The sequence below is a fragment of the Ceratotherium simum genome, chromosome 3, assembly GCF_057802395.1.
Source record: "Ceratotherium simum simum isolate JZ-2026a chromosome 3, ASM5780239v1, whole genome shotgun sequence".
Classification (NCBI taxonomy): Eukaryota; Metazoa; Chordata; class Mammalia; order Perissodactyla; family Rhinocerotidae; genus Ceratotherium; species Ceratotherium simum.
The window spans coordinates 72476965-72494615 of record NC_141902.1 but is presented as its reverse complement, the minus strand read 5'-3'; the positions used below and the strand labels follow the sequence as shown (position 1 = coordinate 72494615).

The 17651-nt window shown below is 37.4% G+C and overlaps 1 protein-coding gene across 12 annotated transcripts in view; it reads right to left on the bottom strand.

Moving 5' to 3' along the window:
* HERC2 (HECT and RLD domain containing E3 ubiquitin protein ligase 2) overlaps positions 1–17651 on the bottom strand; it is a 236909-nt gene that overhangs the window by 140362 nt on the left and 78896 nt on the right. For all 12 annotated transcript variants that reach the window (XR_015551576.1, XM_087428800.1, XM_087428792.1 and 9 more), the window contains 5 exons: positions 16829–16986; positions 16626–16739; positions 13987–14238; positions 7699–7892; positions 2538–2738 (listed from right to left, as the gene is read on the bottom strand). Coding sequence is in view for 11 of the 12 variants with exons in the window: in XM_087428800.1 (XP_087284926.1) it covers positions 2538–2738; positions 7699–7892; positions 13987–14238; positions 16626–16739; positions 16829–16986 (919 nt within the window). In the remaining variant the exon portion in view is untranslated. The remainder of the gene's footprint in view (positions 1–2537; positions 2739–7698; positions 7893–13986; positions 14239–16625; positions 16740–16828; positions 16987–17651) is intronic.

Sequence of the window (17651 nt, the reverse complement as noted above, 5' to 3'; positions counted from 1 at the left end):
ATGAGAAAAATAGCTACAGGAATAAAAATGTCAAGGCAGAGGTGTGAAGAGCCTGGACCCCAGGCCTGAACCTCCATGCACTGGGTAGCCAATCTGGGCAACGTGCCTGAACATCTCGTGCCTCCAGAACATACAGATAAAGGATCTCACCTTAGAGGGCTGGCACAGGGATTTAGTGAGATAATATGTGTAAAGCAGGATTATAAGTATTTCTTAAATAAATGGACAATTCAAAAGTATGGAACATTCAGCTAAAGAAAGGATTTGTGAACTGAAAGAGAGCATTGAGTAAACCATCCAGAAGGCAGAACAAAAAGATTAAGAAATGAGCATTAAAAGAGATAAAGAGATTTAAAAATATCAAAGAAGTTGTGATACTTGGGAACATAAAATGAGAAATTTCAACATACATTTAGTAGGACTCCTCCAAAGTGAAAAATAAATTAAAGGAAAGAGCAATTTTCAATGATAAATAGTGAAGACTTTTCAAAATTTAATGAAGATATATACTCTCAGATTGAATGAGAATCATAACCTCAAGTTACATATACAAAAATAAATCCTCACCTAGACATAATGTACTAAAACTACAAAACAAAGACATAAAAGTCTGAAATGCTACCAAAGAGAAAGACAAATTAGCGACGAAGATACAATAATTGCACAAATTTAAGATTTCTCATAGGAAACAATAAAGGTCAGAAGACAGGAGAACATCTTCAAAGTGCAGATAAAATAACAGGTAACCTAAAAAGCAAAGTCCCATTAAACTATCTTAAGAGGTGGTGAAGCAAACAGTTTTCAGACTTTATAATTCACAGACCTTGATGAAGAAACTTCCTAAAGGAGGCACCCAGGAGGGAGAGGATATAAGCAGCAATGACAAAACAAACTGGTTAAAACAAACAAACAAAAAAGACTAGATAAGTAAGTATGGCCTCTTAAAAAAGGATGAGGATGATGATGATAGTAACTAATTGGAGGAAAGTTAAAAAATAATTTCTATATTTCACCAATCCCAAGAGGCATTTTTTTTCATGTCTTAACATCTCTAAAATCAGAACGAATCTTACACATTTCAATTGCGAGCACTTTTCTTTTAGCAGCACACACAAAAAAACAGTGTGCCTTGGATCCAAATAAGACTACCCGACAATTAAAAGAGTGGAGGAGGAAAAGGGAGTTTAGATTTAATGCATCCTATGATCCCTATATTTTTCAGGAAGAGAAGTACTGATTAACCTAACACTCTGTGGAATTAACAAATATTTAATTTTCTTGTCTATGACTAATGCCCAGAAATCAAATTAAAAAATTAGAAACAATTACAGGGATTTGAAAAGAAAAAAATTTCTTTAGAAACATGATCAATAGAGAATAAAATGAAGAACAAACTTACACAAAACTAAATTAGAAGACCTAAATTGAAATACATTAGGAATCACAATAATTGTAAAAGAATTAAATTACCTATTGAATAAAGACTCTGAAATTGGATTCTTTTTAAGAATCAAACTTCACAGGTCAATTTAAAAAAAGACACAACTAAAACATAAGGACCTAGAAACACAGAATAAAGCAATGGAAAAACATAAGGCACCAGGCAAACATGGACTAAAAGGAATCGAGCCTAAGACGTGTACAAGGTCTTTCTCCATAGCACTGACCAGGACAGCACTACAAACCATGGGAAGCGACAAACAACTGGGCAGATCCATGGAAGGAACACTACACCACAGGTGTCCTAATAAATGAGTTCCTATAGAAGACTTCCCAGAGAGAAGTTTCTCCCAACTTCCGCTAATTTGATTAATACAATTAAATATTACATTCAGTTCTGTGCTTTTTAGAAGCCAAGGTGAAAAAGGGGAAGTCATGGAAGGGAGACATGATGGGTTACACAGAAATCCTTGTATTATAAAGGGGAAAAATTATTTTTTCGAGAAAAACTGTTCTCTTGACATTAAATCATACGATTTTATTACAAAGGAAAATATGATGACCAAAGATGTCAGCTATAGTTTTACTTAAAAAAAAGAAAAGAAAAGTATTTTTGTAGTAGTTTTTCTTATTTTGACCTTTGACTTGAACCTTCCCTGATGAAGTGGAAGTACTATTGGAGCGAGCTGAGCTTACTGAGTGGAGTTTTCAGAGTCCAGAGGAGATTGGCTAGCACATTCTGCTGGTCTCTCAATCACCTACTCTCTCACTCAGTCATTTCTCCACACACAACAGTAAATTCAAGACTGACTCTCTGATAACTGCAAACAAGCTGATTACAGCAGAAATAACACAATCTACACACTCTTACTTGCAGGCAGACACTGACTTCCAGGATAAACACAAAATAACTAGACTGATTTTCTTAAGCCTCATACACATTACACTCCATCATAATCTTACTTTAAAATACTTTAAATTTTTCATTAGCAGTTCACGTAATAGGCTAAAACCCATACCCTTCAACATGCATAAACATTATTACAAATACCTAAGACACTTATAAAAGGAGGGAGAGGAAAGGAAAAAATTAATACCTGAAGTCGTAGAAGATTCAGCGTTGCCACGGCCATGCACTCTTTCTCTTGGGGTGGGGGCCAATCAGCAGTGCCGTCCATCCCTTCACTCACTTGCCGTAGTAGGAGGTCCAGCTGCTCAAAAGTCATTGAGCAGATGTCCACCACAAAAGGAACACGGAGGCCAATGGACCACTCAGAGCAAGATGACCAAGCAAAACTCTATGGAAGAAACACAAGAACCTAAAATGAATCTACATATTCCACTACTGGTCTTCCACAGGAGAGATTCACCATTATGAATGATGAAGATGCCTTAAATTATTACTTATTCATGACTCTAATTGTCCAAAATGCATATGTACTTTCATGGTTGTCTAGCTCATACATTAGCAATTTCTAATTTTCTCTCTCATTTCACTACCCCATCTCATTTTGCCACAAATAAAAAGGCAAAAACTTTTTAAAATACCTTTTCACTCTCAAAATTATTAATTCACATTAAAGGATGGCAGTGAGGATTACAACCTACTTGAAGAGCTACAAAAGTAACTCTAAGTAGACAGTGAAAGGTTAGGTATATATATCGTAATCTCTAGAGCAACCACTAAAACACTAAACAAAGAGATAGACAACTCAATAAGTTAAAATGGAATACTAAAAATTATACAAAGAAGTCAGGAAAAGATGAAACAAAAAAAAAGAGAGAGCAGACCAAAAACAAATAAACAATGGTAGACATAAATCCAACTTATAAATAATTACATTAAATTTAAATGGCCTAAACATACAAACAAAAAGATGGAGATTATCAGGATATATGAAAAACAAAACCTAACTATATGATGTCTACAAGAAATCTACCTTAATTATAGAGACAAAAAATGGCTAAGTAAAGGGATGGAAAGTGGCTATATGAATATCAAAGTAGACTTCAGAGGAAGGAAATTATCAGGGCTAAAGAGCAACACATAACGATAAAAGAGTCAATTCACCAAGAAGACAAAACAATGCTGAATGTATATGCATCTAACAAGAGAACTACAAAACACAGGGAAGTAAAAACTCAAAGAAATGAAAACAGAAAGGCAAATCCACAAATACAGTTGAAGATATCAAAACTATTCTCCTAATAACAGATATAGTCCAATAATAATCCTTACAGAAAATCAGTAAGGATTTAAAAGAAATGAACAAAACCATCAATGAACTAGATCAAATTGACATTTATAGAACACTTCACCCAACAACAGCAGAATACACATTATTTTCAAGGACACAAGGAATAATAACCATGATAAACCATATTCTAAGTGATAAAATAATTCTTAACTATTTAAAAGAATTGAAATCATACAGAATATGTTCTCTGAACATAATAAAATTAAGCTAGAAACCAACAACAGAAACTACAAACTAGAAATAAAAATAAACTAGATGTAAATAACTGAAAAAAATCTCCAAGCACTTGGAAATTAAACATGTTTCCACATTCCAATTAAAGTGGTAAAATATTGATTCTAAGTAGCCTGCAAAGAGTTAACTATGTATGTGGTTAATCCCTACAGCAACTAAGAAAACTATAAAAAGAGATAAAGTCAAATTCAAACTAAATAAAGTTAAATGGAATACTAAATGTTCATATGCTCCCAAAAGAGCAAGAAAAGGGAAACAGAAGAAGAAATAATAGAAAATAGACAAAAGCCAAATAATAAAATGGAATCCCTAAATCTATATATGTCAATAATTACAGTAAATGTAAATGATCTAAATACACCAATTAAAAGACACAATGACAAAAAGATTAACAAAAAAAAAATGCAGCTATACATAGTATCCAAGAAACTCACTGTACACATAATGAGACAAGCAGGTTAAAAGCAAAAGGTAGAAATCTAACAAAACACGTTCATGACTTGTATGCTGAAACTGATGACAAATGAAATCAAAGATGTAAATAAATGGCTAGACATACCATTTTCATAGATTGGAAGATTCAATATAGCAAAAATGTCAATTCCCCACAAATTGATAACAGGCTGAACACAATTCCTATCAAAGTCCAAGCAAGACATTCTTGCAGATATAGACAAGATTATTCTAAATTTTATACAGAAAGGCAAAGGAACTAGAATATAGACTTCTCATATAGCTGTAATGAATAAGACTGTACTGTATTGGGAACTTCCTGTGAATGTGTATTATTTCAAATTAAAAAAAATTTTTTTCAAGTGAAAGGATGGAAACATTACAGTACACAAACACTAATTAAATGAAAAGTGGAGTACCTACATTAAAATAAGACAAAACACACTTCAGAGCAAGGAAGAACTACATAAAGATGGGACATTACATATTGATAGAAGAGTCAATTCACCACAAAACAATCCTAAATGTGTATGCACCTAAAAAAACAGCTTCAAAACACATGAAACTAAACTGATAGGTTTTAAAATTCTAAAATTCATATGGAATCTCAAAGGACCTCAAATAACCAAAACAACCTTGAAAAAGAAGAACAAAGTTGGAAGACTCACAATTCCTACTTCAAAACTTACTACAAAGCTACAGTAACCAACAGTGTGGTACTGGCTTAAAGACAGACATACAGACCGACGAAATAGAATACAGGGCCCAGAAATAAACCCTTGCCTATATGGTCAAATGATTTTTGATGAGTGTCAAGACCATTCACTGCGGAAAGGACAGTCTTCTCTACAAATGGGCTAGGAAAACTCCAAAGAATCAAGTTGGATCATTATCTCACACCATACACAAAAATTAACTCAAAACAGATCAAAGACTGAAACATAAGAGGTAAGACTATAAAACCATAAGAAGAAACCACTGGGGAAAATCTGCATGACTATAGGTTTCTTAGATATATATGACACCAAATACATATAGCAGCATTATTATATATATGACACCAGATACATATAGCAGCATTATTCACAATAGCCAAAAGGTACAAACAACATGTGTCCACTGAAAGAGGAATGGATAAACAAAATGTGGGATATATATATAATGGAATATTATTAAGCCTTTAAAAGGAATAAAATCCTGATCCATGCTACAACATAGATCAACCTGGAAATTTTATGCTAATTAATTTCATTAAGTAAAATAAGCCAGAAACAAAAGATCAAATATTATATAATTCCACCTCAAATAGGCAAATTCCTAGAGACAGGAAGTAGATTTGAGGTTACCAGGGCCTAGGGGGAGAAGAAATGGAGAGTTACTGTTTAATGGGTAAAGAATTTCTGTTTGGGATGATGAAAAGGTTCTGGAGATGGATAGTGGTGATGGTTACACAACATTGTGAATGTACTTAATGCCACTGTATATTTTACCATAATTTTTTTAATGATCAAAAGCATTAATATTAAGAAAAAAACCTGACAGAACCAAAAAGAGAAATGGACAAATCCACAATTATACTTGGAGATACCAACACTACCCTCCTAGTAAGAGACAGAACAAGTAGATAGAAAATCAGCAAAGATCTAGAACAACTAAATAATACCATCAATGAACTGGATCTGATTGACATTTATAGAACACTTCACCCAACAACAGCAAAATAGATACTCTTTGTTTTGTTTTGTTTTGTTTTGTTGATGAGGAAGATTGGCCCTGAGCTAACGTCTGTTGCCAGTCTTCCTCTTTTTACTTGAGGAATATTGTCCCTGAGCTAACATCTATGCCAATCTTCCTCTATTTTGCACGTGGGACACTGCCAAAGCATGGCTTGATGAGCAGTGTGTAGGTCCGCGCCCGGGATCCAAACCCAAGAACCCCAGGCCGCTGAAGCGAAGCGCGTGAATTTAACCACTATGCCACCAGGCCAGCCCCCTACACGCTCTTTTTAAGCACACTAAGAGAACACATCCTGAGACATAAAACAAATCTTAACAAATCTAGAAGAACTGAAATCATATAGAGTTTGTTCTCTAATCACAATTGAATTAAACTAGAAATCAGTAACAGAAAGATAACAAAACAATCTCCAAACACTTCGAAATTAAACAACACACTTAATAATCCATAGGTCAAAGAGTAAGTCTCAAGAGAAATTAGAAAATATTTTGAACTGAATAAAAATGAAAATATATCAAAATTTCTGGGTGCAATTAAAACACTGCTTGGAGGAAAATTTATAGTATTAAGTGCTAATATATTATGAAATAAGAAAGGTCTAAAATCAGCAATCTGGGCCGGCCCCGTGGCTTAGCAGTTAAGTGCGCATGCTCCGCTGCCGGCGGCCCAGGTTTGGATCCTGGGCACGCACCGACGCACCGCTTCTCAAGCCATGCTGAGGCTGTGTCCCACATACAGCAACTAGAAAGATGTGCAGCTGTGATATACAACTATCTGTTGGGGCTTTGGGGGGAAAATAAATAAATAAAATTATTAAAAAAATAAATAAATAAATAAAATAAAATCAGCAATCTAAGCTTCCTCCTGAAGAAACTTAAAAAAGAGCAAAGTGAACCCAAAACAAGCTGAAGGGAAGAAAAAAAAATAACAGATGAGAGTAGAAACCAATGAAATGGAAAGCAAAAAACAAGGGAAAAATTAATGAAACTAAAAGCTAGTTCTTTGAAAAGATCAACAAAATGGATAAACCTCTAGCAAAACTGACAAAGAAAAAAGAAACAAATTCCCAATATCAGGAATGAAAGAGAGGATATCACTGCAGACCCCAAAGATTTCAAAAACAGAACACTAAGGAAAACTTGAAGGAAACTTCCTTAATCTAATAATAAGTCATCTATTTAAAAAAAAAACAAAACCTACAGCTAACATTATAGTTAAAGGTGAAAGACTGAATGCTTTTACCCTACAATCGGGAACAAGGCAAGGATGTCCCCTGTCACCACTCTTACTCAACATCATATTAGAAGTCCCCACCAGTGCAATAAGGGAAGGGAAAGAAATAAGAGGTATACATATTGGAAAAGAAGAAATAAAACTGTCTCTATGTACAGACAGCATAACTGTTTGTGAAGAAAATCCCAAGGAATCGACTGAAGCTTCTAGAACTAGTGAGTTTAGTACAACTACAGGATATAAGGACAACACACACCAAGCCAATGGTATTTCTACATACTAGCAATGAATGATGGGAAACCAAAATTCTACAAAATACCCAACCAAGCTCTACACTCAGTACCTGGGCAGGTCCACAGGCAATTCCAACTATGTGTTTGGTATCCAGTCCTGGCAGCGCAGCAGGTTCTGGCTTAGTCACGCGCAAGGTGTCAAAGTGCTGGCACTGGTCATTGCTCCCCCAGCTGTGGACTTCGCTGTCCTCAGTCAGAGCCAGGCAGTGGGTGGAGCCTGCAGCCACATCAATCACCTTCTTCCCTAGGAGGAAAGAGTGATGCAGATACAGCTTCACGCCTATGACTTCTGTTGCAATAAAGATATTTACACCAGGCCACTCAGGTCAGAAGGCATTCAATGTCAACTTCTAAAAGATAATTCATTGCTTTAATATGATGCACAACTCACCTGCTTCGTGTATGTTATTAAAACCCCTGTTATGTTTTATTAGCTATAATTTATTAAGACCTACAGCCTGCAAATAAAATTCTAGGGTATGAAAAGGATCTGCTATTTTTTTCTCCTCATTTAGATTTTCCTTCAGAAAGAAACAAGCGTATTTTTAATTAACTACTAGATCATATTCTCCTGTCCCAAGGTATAACCATGCAAAGTATACTTCTTTTATGTATTAATAACTTTGTTTTTAGAGCAGTTTCAGCAAAACTGAGAAGAAACAAAGATTTCCCATATACTCCCTACCCCAACATATGCATAACCTCTCCCATTATCAATTATTCATTTTTTTGTATGTTAATGTCCGGTTGTTCCAACACCATTTGTTAAAAAGACTATCATTGATCCATTGTATTGCCTTTGCTCCGTTGTCAAAGATCAGTTGACTGTATTTATGTGGGTCTACTTCTCAGCTCTTTATTCTGTTCTAGTGATCTATTTGTCTATACTTTTGCCAATACCACACTGCCTTGATTACTGTAGCTTTATACTAACTCTTGAAGTTGGGTAGTATCAATACTCCAACTTGTTCTTTTCCTTCAATATTGTGTTGGCTATTCTGGGTCTTTTGCCTCTCCTTATAAACTTTAGAATGTTTGTTGATATCCATAAAATAACTTGCTGGGATTTTGACTGGGATTGCACTAAATCTATAAAGTTGGGAAGAACTGACATCTTTTTTTTTTTTTTTATGAGGAAGATCAGCCCTGAGCTAACACCTGCCAATCCTCCTCTTTTTGCTGAGGCAAACTGGCCCGGGGCTAACATCTATGCCCGTCTTCCTCCACTTTATATGGGATGCCACCACAGCATGGCTTGCCAAGCAGTGCGCTGGTGCACGCCTGGGATCCGAACCAGCGAACTCTGGGCCGCCGCAGTGGAGCGCGCGCACTTAACCACTTGCACCACCGGGCCAGCCCCAAGAACTGACGTCTTGACAATATTCAGTCTTCCTATCCACGAACATAGAATATTTCTCCCTTTATTTAGTTCTTTGATTTTGTTTATCAGTTTTCTAATTTTCCTCATATAGACCTTGAATATATTTTGTTAGATTTATACCTATGTATTTCATTTTTTTGGATGCTAATATAAATGATATTATGTATTTAATTTAAAATTCCACTTGTTTGTTGCTGGTACACAGGAAAGGTATTGACATTGGTACATTAACCTTGTATCCTACAATCTTGCTATAACCCTATTAGTTCCAGGAGTTTTTTTGTCGATTCTTTCAGATTTTCCACATAGACAATCATGTCATCTATGAACAAAGACAGTTTTATTTCTTCCTTCTCAATCTGTATATCTTTTATTCCTTTTTCTTGTCTTACTGCATTAGCTAGAAGTCCCAGCATGATTTTGAAAAGGAATGGTGAGATGGGACATCCTTTCCTTGTACCTAATCTTAGTGGGAAGATCAAGTTTTTCACCATTAAGTATGATGTCAGCTGTAAGTTTTTTGTAGATATTCTTTATGAAGTTGAGGGAGTTCCCTCTATTCCTAGTTTACTGAGAGTTTTTATCATGATTGGGTGTTTAATTTTGTCAAATGCTTTTTCTGCATCTATTGATATGATCGTGTGATTTTTCTTCTTTCATCTGTTGATTTGAGGAATTAACATTAATTGATTTTTGAATGTTGAACCAGCCTTGCATACGTGAGATAAATTCCACTTGGTTGTGATGTATAATTCTTTCTACACATTGTTGGATTCAATCTGCTAATATTTTCATGGGGATTTTTGCATCTATGTTCATAAGATATTGGTCCGTAGTTTTCTTTTCTTCTAAAGTTTTTGTCTGACTTTGGTATTAGGGTAATGCTGGCCTCACAGAATGAGTTAGGAAGTACTCCCTTTGCTTCTATCCTCTGACAGAAATTGTAGAGAACTGGTAAAATTTCTTCCATAAACGTTTGGTAGAATTCACCAGCGTACCCATCTAGGCCTCATGCTTTCTGTTTCTATTACGGATTCAATTTCTTCAATAGATGTAAGTCTATTCAGTTTGTCTATTTCTTCTTGTGTGAGTTTTGGCATATTTTGTCTTTCAAAGAATTGGTCCATTTCATCTAGGTTATCAAACTTGGGGGCACAGGGTTACTCATAGCATTCCTTTATTATCCTTTCAATGTTCACAGGATCTATAGTGAAGTCCCCTCTTTTCTTTCTGATATTAGTCATTTGTGTCCTCTCTTCTCTTTTTTTCTTAGCCTGGCTAGAGGCTTACTGATTTGACTGATCTTTTCACAGAGTCAGCTTTTGGTTTCATTGATTTTTTTCTATTGATTTCCTGTTTTCAATTTCATTGATTTCTACTCTAATTCTTACTATTTCTTTCCTTCTTCTTACTTTGGATTCAATTTGCTCTTCTTTTTCTAGTTTCTTAAGGTAGAAACTTAGATTATTGATTTTATTTTTTATAGCCATCATCACATGTAATTACAAATTTTTTTTTCTGATGAGAACTCTTAAGATCTATTCTCTAAGCAACTTTCAAATATACAATACAGTATTTTTAACTATATTCACCATACTGTACATTACATCCCAGGACTTATTTATTTTATAACTGGAGGTTTGTACATTTTGACCACCATCACCCATTTCACCCACCTCCCAACCCCTGCCTCTGGCAACCACCAATTTGTCCTCTGTCTCTACAAATTTGGCTTTTTGGGTTTTTTTTTTTTCTAGATTCCACATATAAAAGAGCTCATACAGTGTTTGTCTTTCTCCATCGTGATTTATTTCACTTAGTATTATGTCCCTAAGGTCCATCCATGTTGTTGCAAATCGCAATATTTTCTTTCTTTTCTTTTCTTTTTTTTTTTGTGAGGAAGATCAGCCCTGAGCTAACATCCATGCTAATCCTCTTTCTGCTGAGGAAGACCGGCTCTGAGCTAACACCTATTGCCAATCTTCCTCCTTTTTTTCCCCCAAAACCCCAGTAGATAGTTGTATGTCATAGTTGCACATCCTTCTAGTTGCTGTATGTGGGACGTGGCCTCAGCATGGCCAGAGAAGCAGTGCATCGGTGCGTGGCCAGGATCCGATCCCAGGCGGCCAGTAGCGGAGCGCGCACACTTAACCACTGAGCCACGGGGCTGGCCCCAATATTTCCTTCTTTTAATGGCTGAATAATATTCCATTGTGTGAGTCTCTCTCTCTCTCTATATATATATATACACATAGATAGATACAAATTATACTGATATAAATGTGTGATATATACATACCACATTTTCTCTATCCGTTCATGCATCAATGGACACTTAAGTTGTTTCCATGTCTTATCTATTATGAATAATGCTGCAATGAACATGGGGGTGCTTTTCGAGTTAGTGTTTTCGAGTTAGTGTTTTCGTTTCCTCCAGATAAACACCCAAAAGTGGAATTGCTGGATCATATAGTAATTCTATTTTTAATTTTTTGAGGAACCTCCATACTGTTTTCCATTGTGGCTACACGAATTACACTCCTACCAACAGTGTACAAGGGTTCTCTTTTCTCCACATCCTCTCCAACACTTATTATCTCTTGTCTTTTTGATAACAGCCATTCTAACAGGTGTGAGGTGGTATCTCACTGTGGTTTTGATTTGCGTTTCCCTGATGATTAGTGATGCTGAGCACCTTTTCATGTGCCTGTTGGCCATCTGTATGTCTTCTTTGGAAAAATGTCTATTCAGATCTTCCCATTTTTTAATAGGATTGTTTGGTTTTTTGCTATTGAGTCGTATGAGTTCTTTATACATTTTGGATGTTAACCCCTTATCAGATATATGATTTGCAAATATTTTTTCCCATTCCATAGGTTGCCTTTTCATTTTTTTGATGGTTTCCTTTGTTATAAAGAAAGACTTGATTTTGGATCTTTTTTCTATTCTAATATATGCATTCAATGCTAACACTTCCTTCAAAGCAGTGCTTTCACTGCATACCACAAATTTTGATAAGTTGTGTTTTCATTTTCATTTAATTCAAAATATTTTAAAATTTCTCTTGAGATTTCTTCTTTGATCCATGTGTTATTTGGAAGTTTGTTGTTTAATCTCCACATATTTTGAGATTTTCCAGCTATCTTTCTATTATTGATATCTAGTTTAATTCCACTGTGGTCTTAGAGCAGACACTGTTGGTTTCTCTTCTTTTAAATTTAAAGTGTGTTTTATGGCCCAGACTGTGATCCACCTTGGCAAATGTTAAAGTACACTCTTCTTTGAGGAAGTTTTCTAAAACAAAGTCTATTTTTCTCCAAAGTCAAATGATATGCATATAAAATACATTTTTTTCTATTTAAATAGTATTAGCAAAGTATTCTACTTTTGCTTATTAGTAAATCTAACAGGACCAACACAGGGAGTGTTTTCAGAATTGTCAACAAAAATAATTCAGCTGAAAAACTCTACTACAGTAAGGGGAACTATTCTATCCTAAGAGTCTATCATAAGTTAACAACAACAATCAAAACGATTGTATCAACAATCACTGAAACATTCTCATTGTAAGCTACCTCTGTATCTAATAAATGTAGCTGAGGAAGTTGATATCTTTCATGAAATGAAGGGAATATAAACATGGCAAATGAAATTCAAATATAGCTCCCGTAACATACAACCAATTATATTACTCTACAACTTATCTCAGAAACTTAGAAAATAATGAACATCATATGAGCACACAAACTTCTGGTCATCAGGGTATGAACATGTTTTAAAACAAAAATGATGGGGAAAGGAACTGACAAGTCTCACAAAAAGTCTCACTTCCAAACTTCCTTAACAAAAAAACAAAAACATAAACAAAGAAGAATCCAGCTCAGGGATCCAACAAACTTCATCCCTCATGCCAAATGCAGCCTAAGGCGTGTTTTTGTGAACAAAGTTGTATCGGGGCACAGCCAGACCCATTTATTTACATATTGTATATGTCTGCTTTTGGGCTACAACAGAATTGAGGAGTTGGGACAGACATCGTATGGCCCTCAAACCCAAAATGCTTACAATCTGGTCCTTTAAAAAAGAGTCTGGGGGCCAGCCCCGTGGCATAGTGGTTAAGTGCGCGCGCTCCACTGCTGGCAACCCAGGTTCGGATCCCGGGTGCGCACCGATGCACCACTTGTCAGGCCATGCTGTGGCGGCATCCCACATAAAGTGGAGGAAGATAGGCACCGACGCTGGCCTAGGGCCAGTCTTCCTCAGCAAAAAGGGGAGGACTGGCATGGATGTTAGCTCAGGGCTGATATTCCTCACAAAAAATAAACAAATAAAATAAATAAAAAAAGAGTCTGCCCACCCCTGAGATCAGGCACTACCAGCCCCACTTGATACACCTATCACCAACCTCTCCCACACTTTGGAAAGCACCCGCAAAGCACACCTACAGGTCTTGGTTCCCATTCATCCCCTCTACCTAGAATGCAGGCTGAATGCCCTTGAAACCAAACAAGCAGGATCCACCCATCAAGGATGAGTTCAAATGAGACCACACCAGGCAGACCCAATCCCATCTCCCACCGTGCTCCCACAGCACCATGCATATCCATAGCCTTAGCGATGTCTAGAGTGTAATTACCGGTGACCTCACCAAACAAAAGCTAATCTCACTGAGGCCAGCTTACTCAGTGATGAATGGGTGCCTGCCACAAAAAGAACTCTCCAATATTAGTAAAACTGAATGTGTTTCAAATTAAATTTGGTGAGAATAATTCTAGGCCATTTTTTAATACAGACAATCCACTTTCCATTTCTTATCTATACCTATCAAAATGTGAGTAACAGCTTCTAATGACTGGTCATTCATGGAATGTCAGGTAAAGAAAAGAAAAAACTGCACACTTTAAAAGACTAAAGAAACTGCCTCAAACGGTTTTAAAAGTTTATATTTTGCACTCACCTTGCAAGCCTTCCAAGAGTTTGGGATAACGCACATGTTCCTCTGTTCCGTGACCAAGTCTCTGGTTGTCACCCTTTCCCCATGAGTAAACTTGGCCATCTTTGGTCAAAGCAATAGAAAATTGACTTCCACATCGGACTTTGACGACATCCAAGTCTTGAAGCTTTTCAATCAGCTTTGGAGTTTTGCAGCCATCACTACCTCCTCTGCCCAATTTCCCATAGTCACCATCTCCCCAAGACCATACTTGACCTAAAAAATACAAATATATTGAAGTAAAAATAACTATACACCTTAAGGGAACTTTTAAATGGCTGAAAATAACAAACACACCCCAAAACACACAAAATCTACACCACTAATGTATACCGTTAGCACTACACAGACGGTTACTGACCAAGTGAAATCTAGTTTAGACTTCAGGTTGATGTAGAAGCAATTAAGAAAAGGAAAGCTGGGTTTTCTTTTTGTTTTAACTATAAATGAATAATAAAGTCCTGACCCTTATAGTTTGGGCTCAATGATACTGCTTCAAGTAGGAACTGAACACAAAATAAAAACTCCACTGCCTCCACACAAACCGGAACTGGGCCCATGGCACACCACTGCAGCTCCCCAGCCACTATCAGGGCTGCCTGGACACTCTGTTCCATCACGCTGACCACGAGTCAACCATACAATGTATTTATTCCTAATAACATTTGTTAGTGTAATTTAATTAAATATTACATACAGAAATAAAGTAAAATCGTAAAAATGTGTGGGTTTTTTTTACTTTGAAAACTAAGCTGAATACTTCGTAAAAACTCAATTAAAATGAATTGCTAAAAAAGAAAAACCTGCTAAATTAGGTGTAGGCTAAAATCGTAGAAAATGAGAAAAGAAATCAGATTGCTCCATAAGTGATTAAGTTTCCCCTCTATTTTAAATAATATAATTCAGGGCCGGCCCCGTGGCTTAGCAGTTAAGTGCGCGTGCTCTGCTACTGGCGGCCCAGGTTCGGACCTGGGCACGCACCGACGCACCGCTTCTCCGGCCATGCTGAGGCCGCGTCCCACATACAGCAACTAGAAGGGTGTGCAGCTATGACATACAACTATCTACTGGGGCTTTGGGGGAAAAATAAATAAATAAAATTATAAATAATATAATTCGAAGATGAGCAAACTATTTCTTAAAGATGAGACGGTAAGTATTTTTAGGCTTTGTGGGTGATACCATCTCTGCCACAACTACTCAACTGTGTCATTGTCGCAAGAAAGCAGCCACAGACAATATGTAAGCAAGCTGGCATGGCTGTGTTCCAATACAAGTCATTTGCAAAAACAGCCAACCCCTGATCTAAACTGATATTGCAGACGATACGCTAGTAGGTGGTCAAGGAAAGAAACACAGCAATGCTCAACTCAGCAGACCCATGCACAAATATCAGAGAAGTGTGCGCACCACTTATATGCTTTAGCTAAAAGGCCTACTGTTCACATAGCCCAGCTAGCAATCCTCACTTTCACCAATGTTTTCAGTGAGCCTGTCACCCAGGGCCAGACTGCATAGGCCAGGATGCTCTACTGTAACAGTCGTCTCAAAAAATAATCATGTAGCAGGGACATTTCCCTGTGACATCTGCACCAGAGAAACATGGGTATGAGGTAAACAGCATGCATAGTCCCCAGTCAAGGCAATTTAGTCAACCCATCACCAAGTGGTTTTACTTACATAGCAGTTTCACACAAAGAATGCAAGAACAAATCCTAAGAAGACTTATTTAAGAAAAGACTTCCTGGTTAAGAGTTTTGTAAAATATATCAATCACTCAATAATGGACACAACAACAACAAGATGGCACTTGCTGGCCATCCTCACACCAGAAGAAGAGATCTTTCAGACGACTGAGGAAACCATCTTTTCTCTAAGACTGAGAGAAGCAGAAGGAAGATGACTCTATGTCTATCCCTTCAGTGAGGGGGGCCTCTGTGGACATGAAGGTGTCTGAAATGATCTTTGATCTCTCACCAAAGACACGCCCAGAAGTCAGTCAATTCCCAATCTGCCATTCCACTTCTGCGAGAGAATGTAGGCTGAGAGGCTCCCCAGTGATTCTGACAGACAGACCCCACGACTCTGAGGACAGATACCCACAATACTGACAGACAAATAGTTTTTAAAAATCAACTTGATTCTAACCATCAAATCTGATAAATGCACCCTCAAAAAGTGTAAAATGAGTACAATCTCACTAATGAACACAAACACAAAACTAAATTAAAAACAAGCACACAATGTAGCATCATACTGTGGAATATACACAGACTAAGCAGGATTTTCCACAGGAAGTCAAGCAGGGCTCAGCATTAGGAAATGCCAGGAATCACTGAGAAAGTCAATCATTCAATTTTAACTCTCATTTTCTGCTAAAACATAAAATGCTCAAATAGGAAGGATGATAGCCACTAACTAGCTCGCGGGCTCCAGGCAACGGCAGCTATAAGTCCTGTAACTTCTGGACCTTTCCTGAGAACACTGAGGTGCACACCCACTTAAAGATGGAAGATGAGGTTCACTCTACTCCCTCGCTCCCTCCAGGGGAGCAGTCCTCCTCGTCCCAAGAACCTGCCCAGGGCAGTATGAGCCCCACATACCGTTCTCAGTCACGGCCAGGGTTTGAGCGTCCCCACTCCCACACGCCACGTCGATGACCTTCAGTCCTTTAAGCCCAGCTACCAGCATTGGAATGGCCTCGTCTTCACTGGAGCCTTCAAACAGATAGGACTATCATTACCACAAGTCCTTCATAAGAGGCGCCCTCGCACTGCATGCTTGAGCTGGCTCAGAGCAGACGTACCATGGCCCAGTCGGCCGTAGTTCCCTCGGCCCCAGGTGTACAGCTCCCCCTCAGCAGTGATGGCTGCACTGTATGTGCTTCCACATGCAATGTGCACCACATGCTTCCCGGCCTGCTTTCCAGAGAAAGCAGAGATCACCTTAGGCTCCTCCAGAGGCCTGTGGAGAGAAAGGGAACAAATGTGAATGCCCTTCTAAGAATTTCCTATTAGTGTTAGCAAAGAAAACTCACTCTCAGAAATAAACTACCAGAGCATCAAGACAGTTTTGCCTCTCAGGTGTCTTATGAAATAATTAAGGAATACAGAATTCAAACCCATAACGCTTCCATGATTTTTGGTTAAGCAAGCATCCAATGCCAAGCATGACATTCAGCAGGAATATCAAAACAGTGTCTGTTAAAGACACACACAATCAAGTCCACAGCAGCTTTGTTCACAGTAGCCCAAAATGGTGGTCCATCCATAAACAGACCACCCAGCAACAGGGAAGAAGGAACTACTCACAACAATTCAGCTGAAGCTCAGGAACACTGCTAAGTGAAAGAGACAAAAACAAAATACCACATAGTAACAGACAGCAGATCAGTGGTTGCCAGGAGCTGGAGGTGGAGAGCAGGGGTGACTGCAAAGGGATCCAAAGAAAGTAGCGGGGGCAATGGAAATGCTCTGTGTCTCAGTTGTGGTGGTTCCCCAACAGTATGCATTTGCTGAAACTCATCATACTGTACACCTAAAACTGATGGATTTGTAAACCTCACAGAGATGGTTAAAATTTATACATATTTGTTAAATAAATGAGGAGAAAAAGAAGGAGCAACGTTT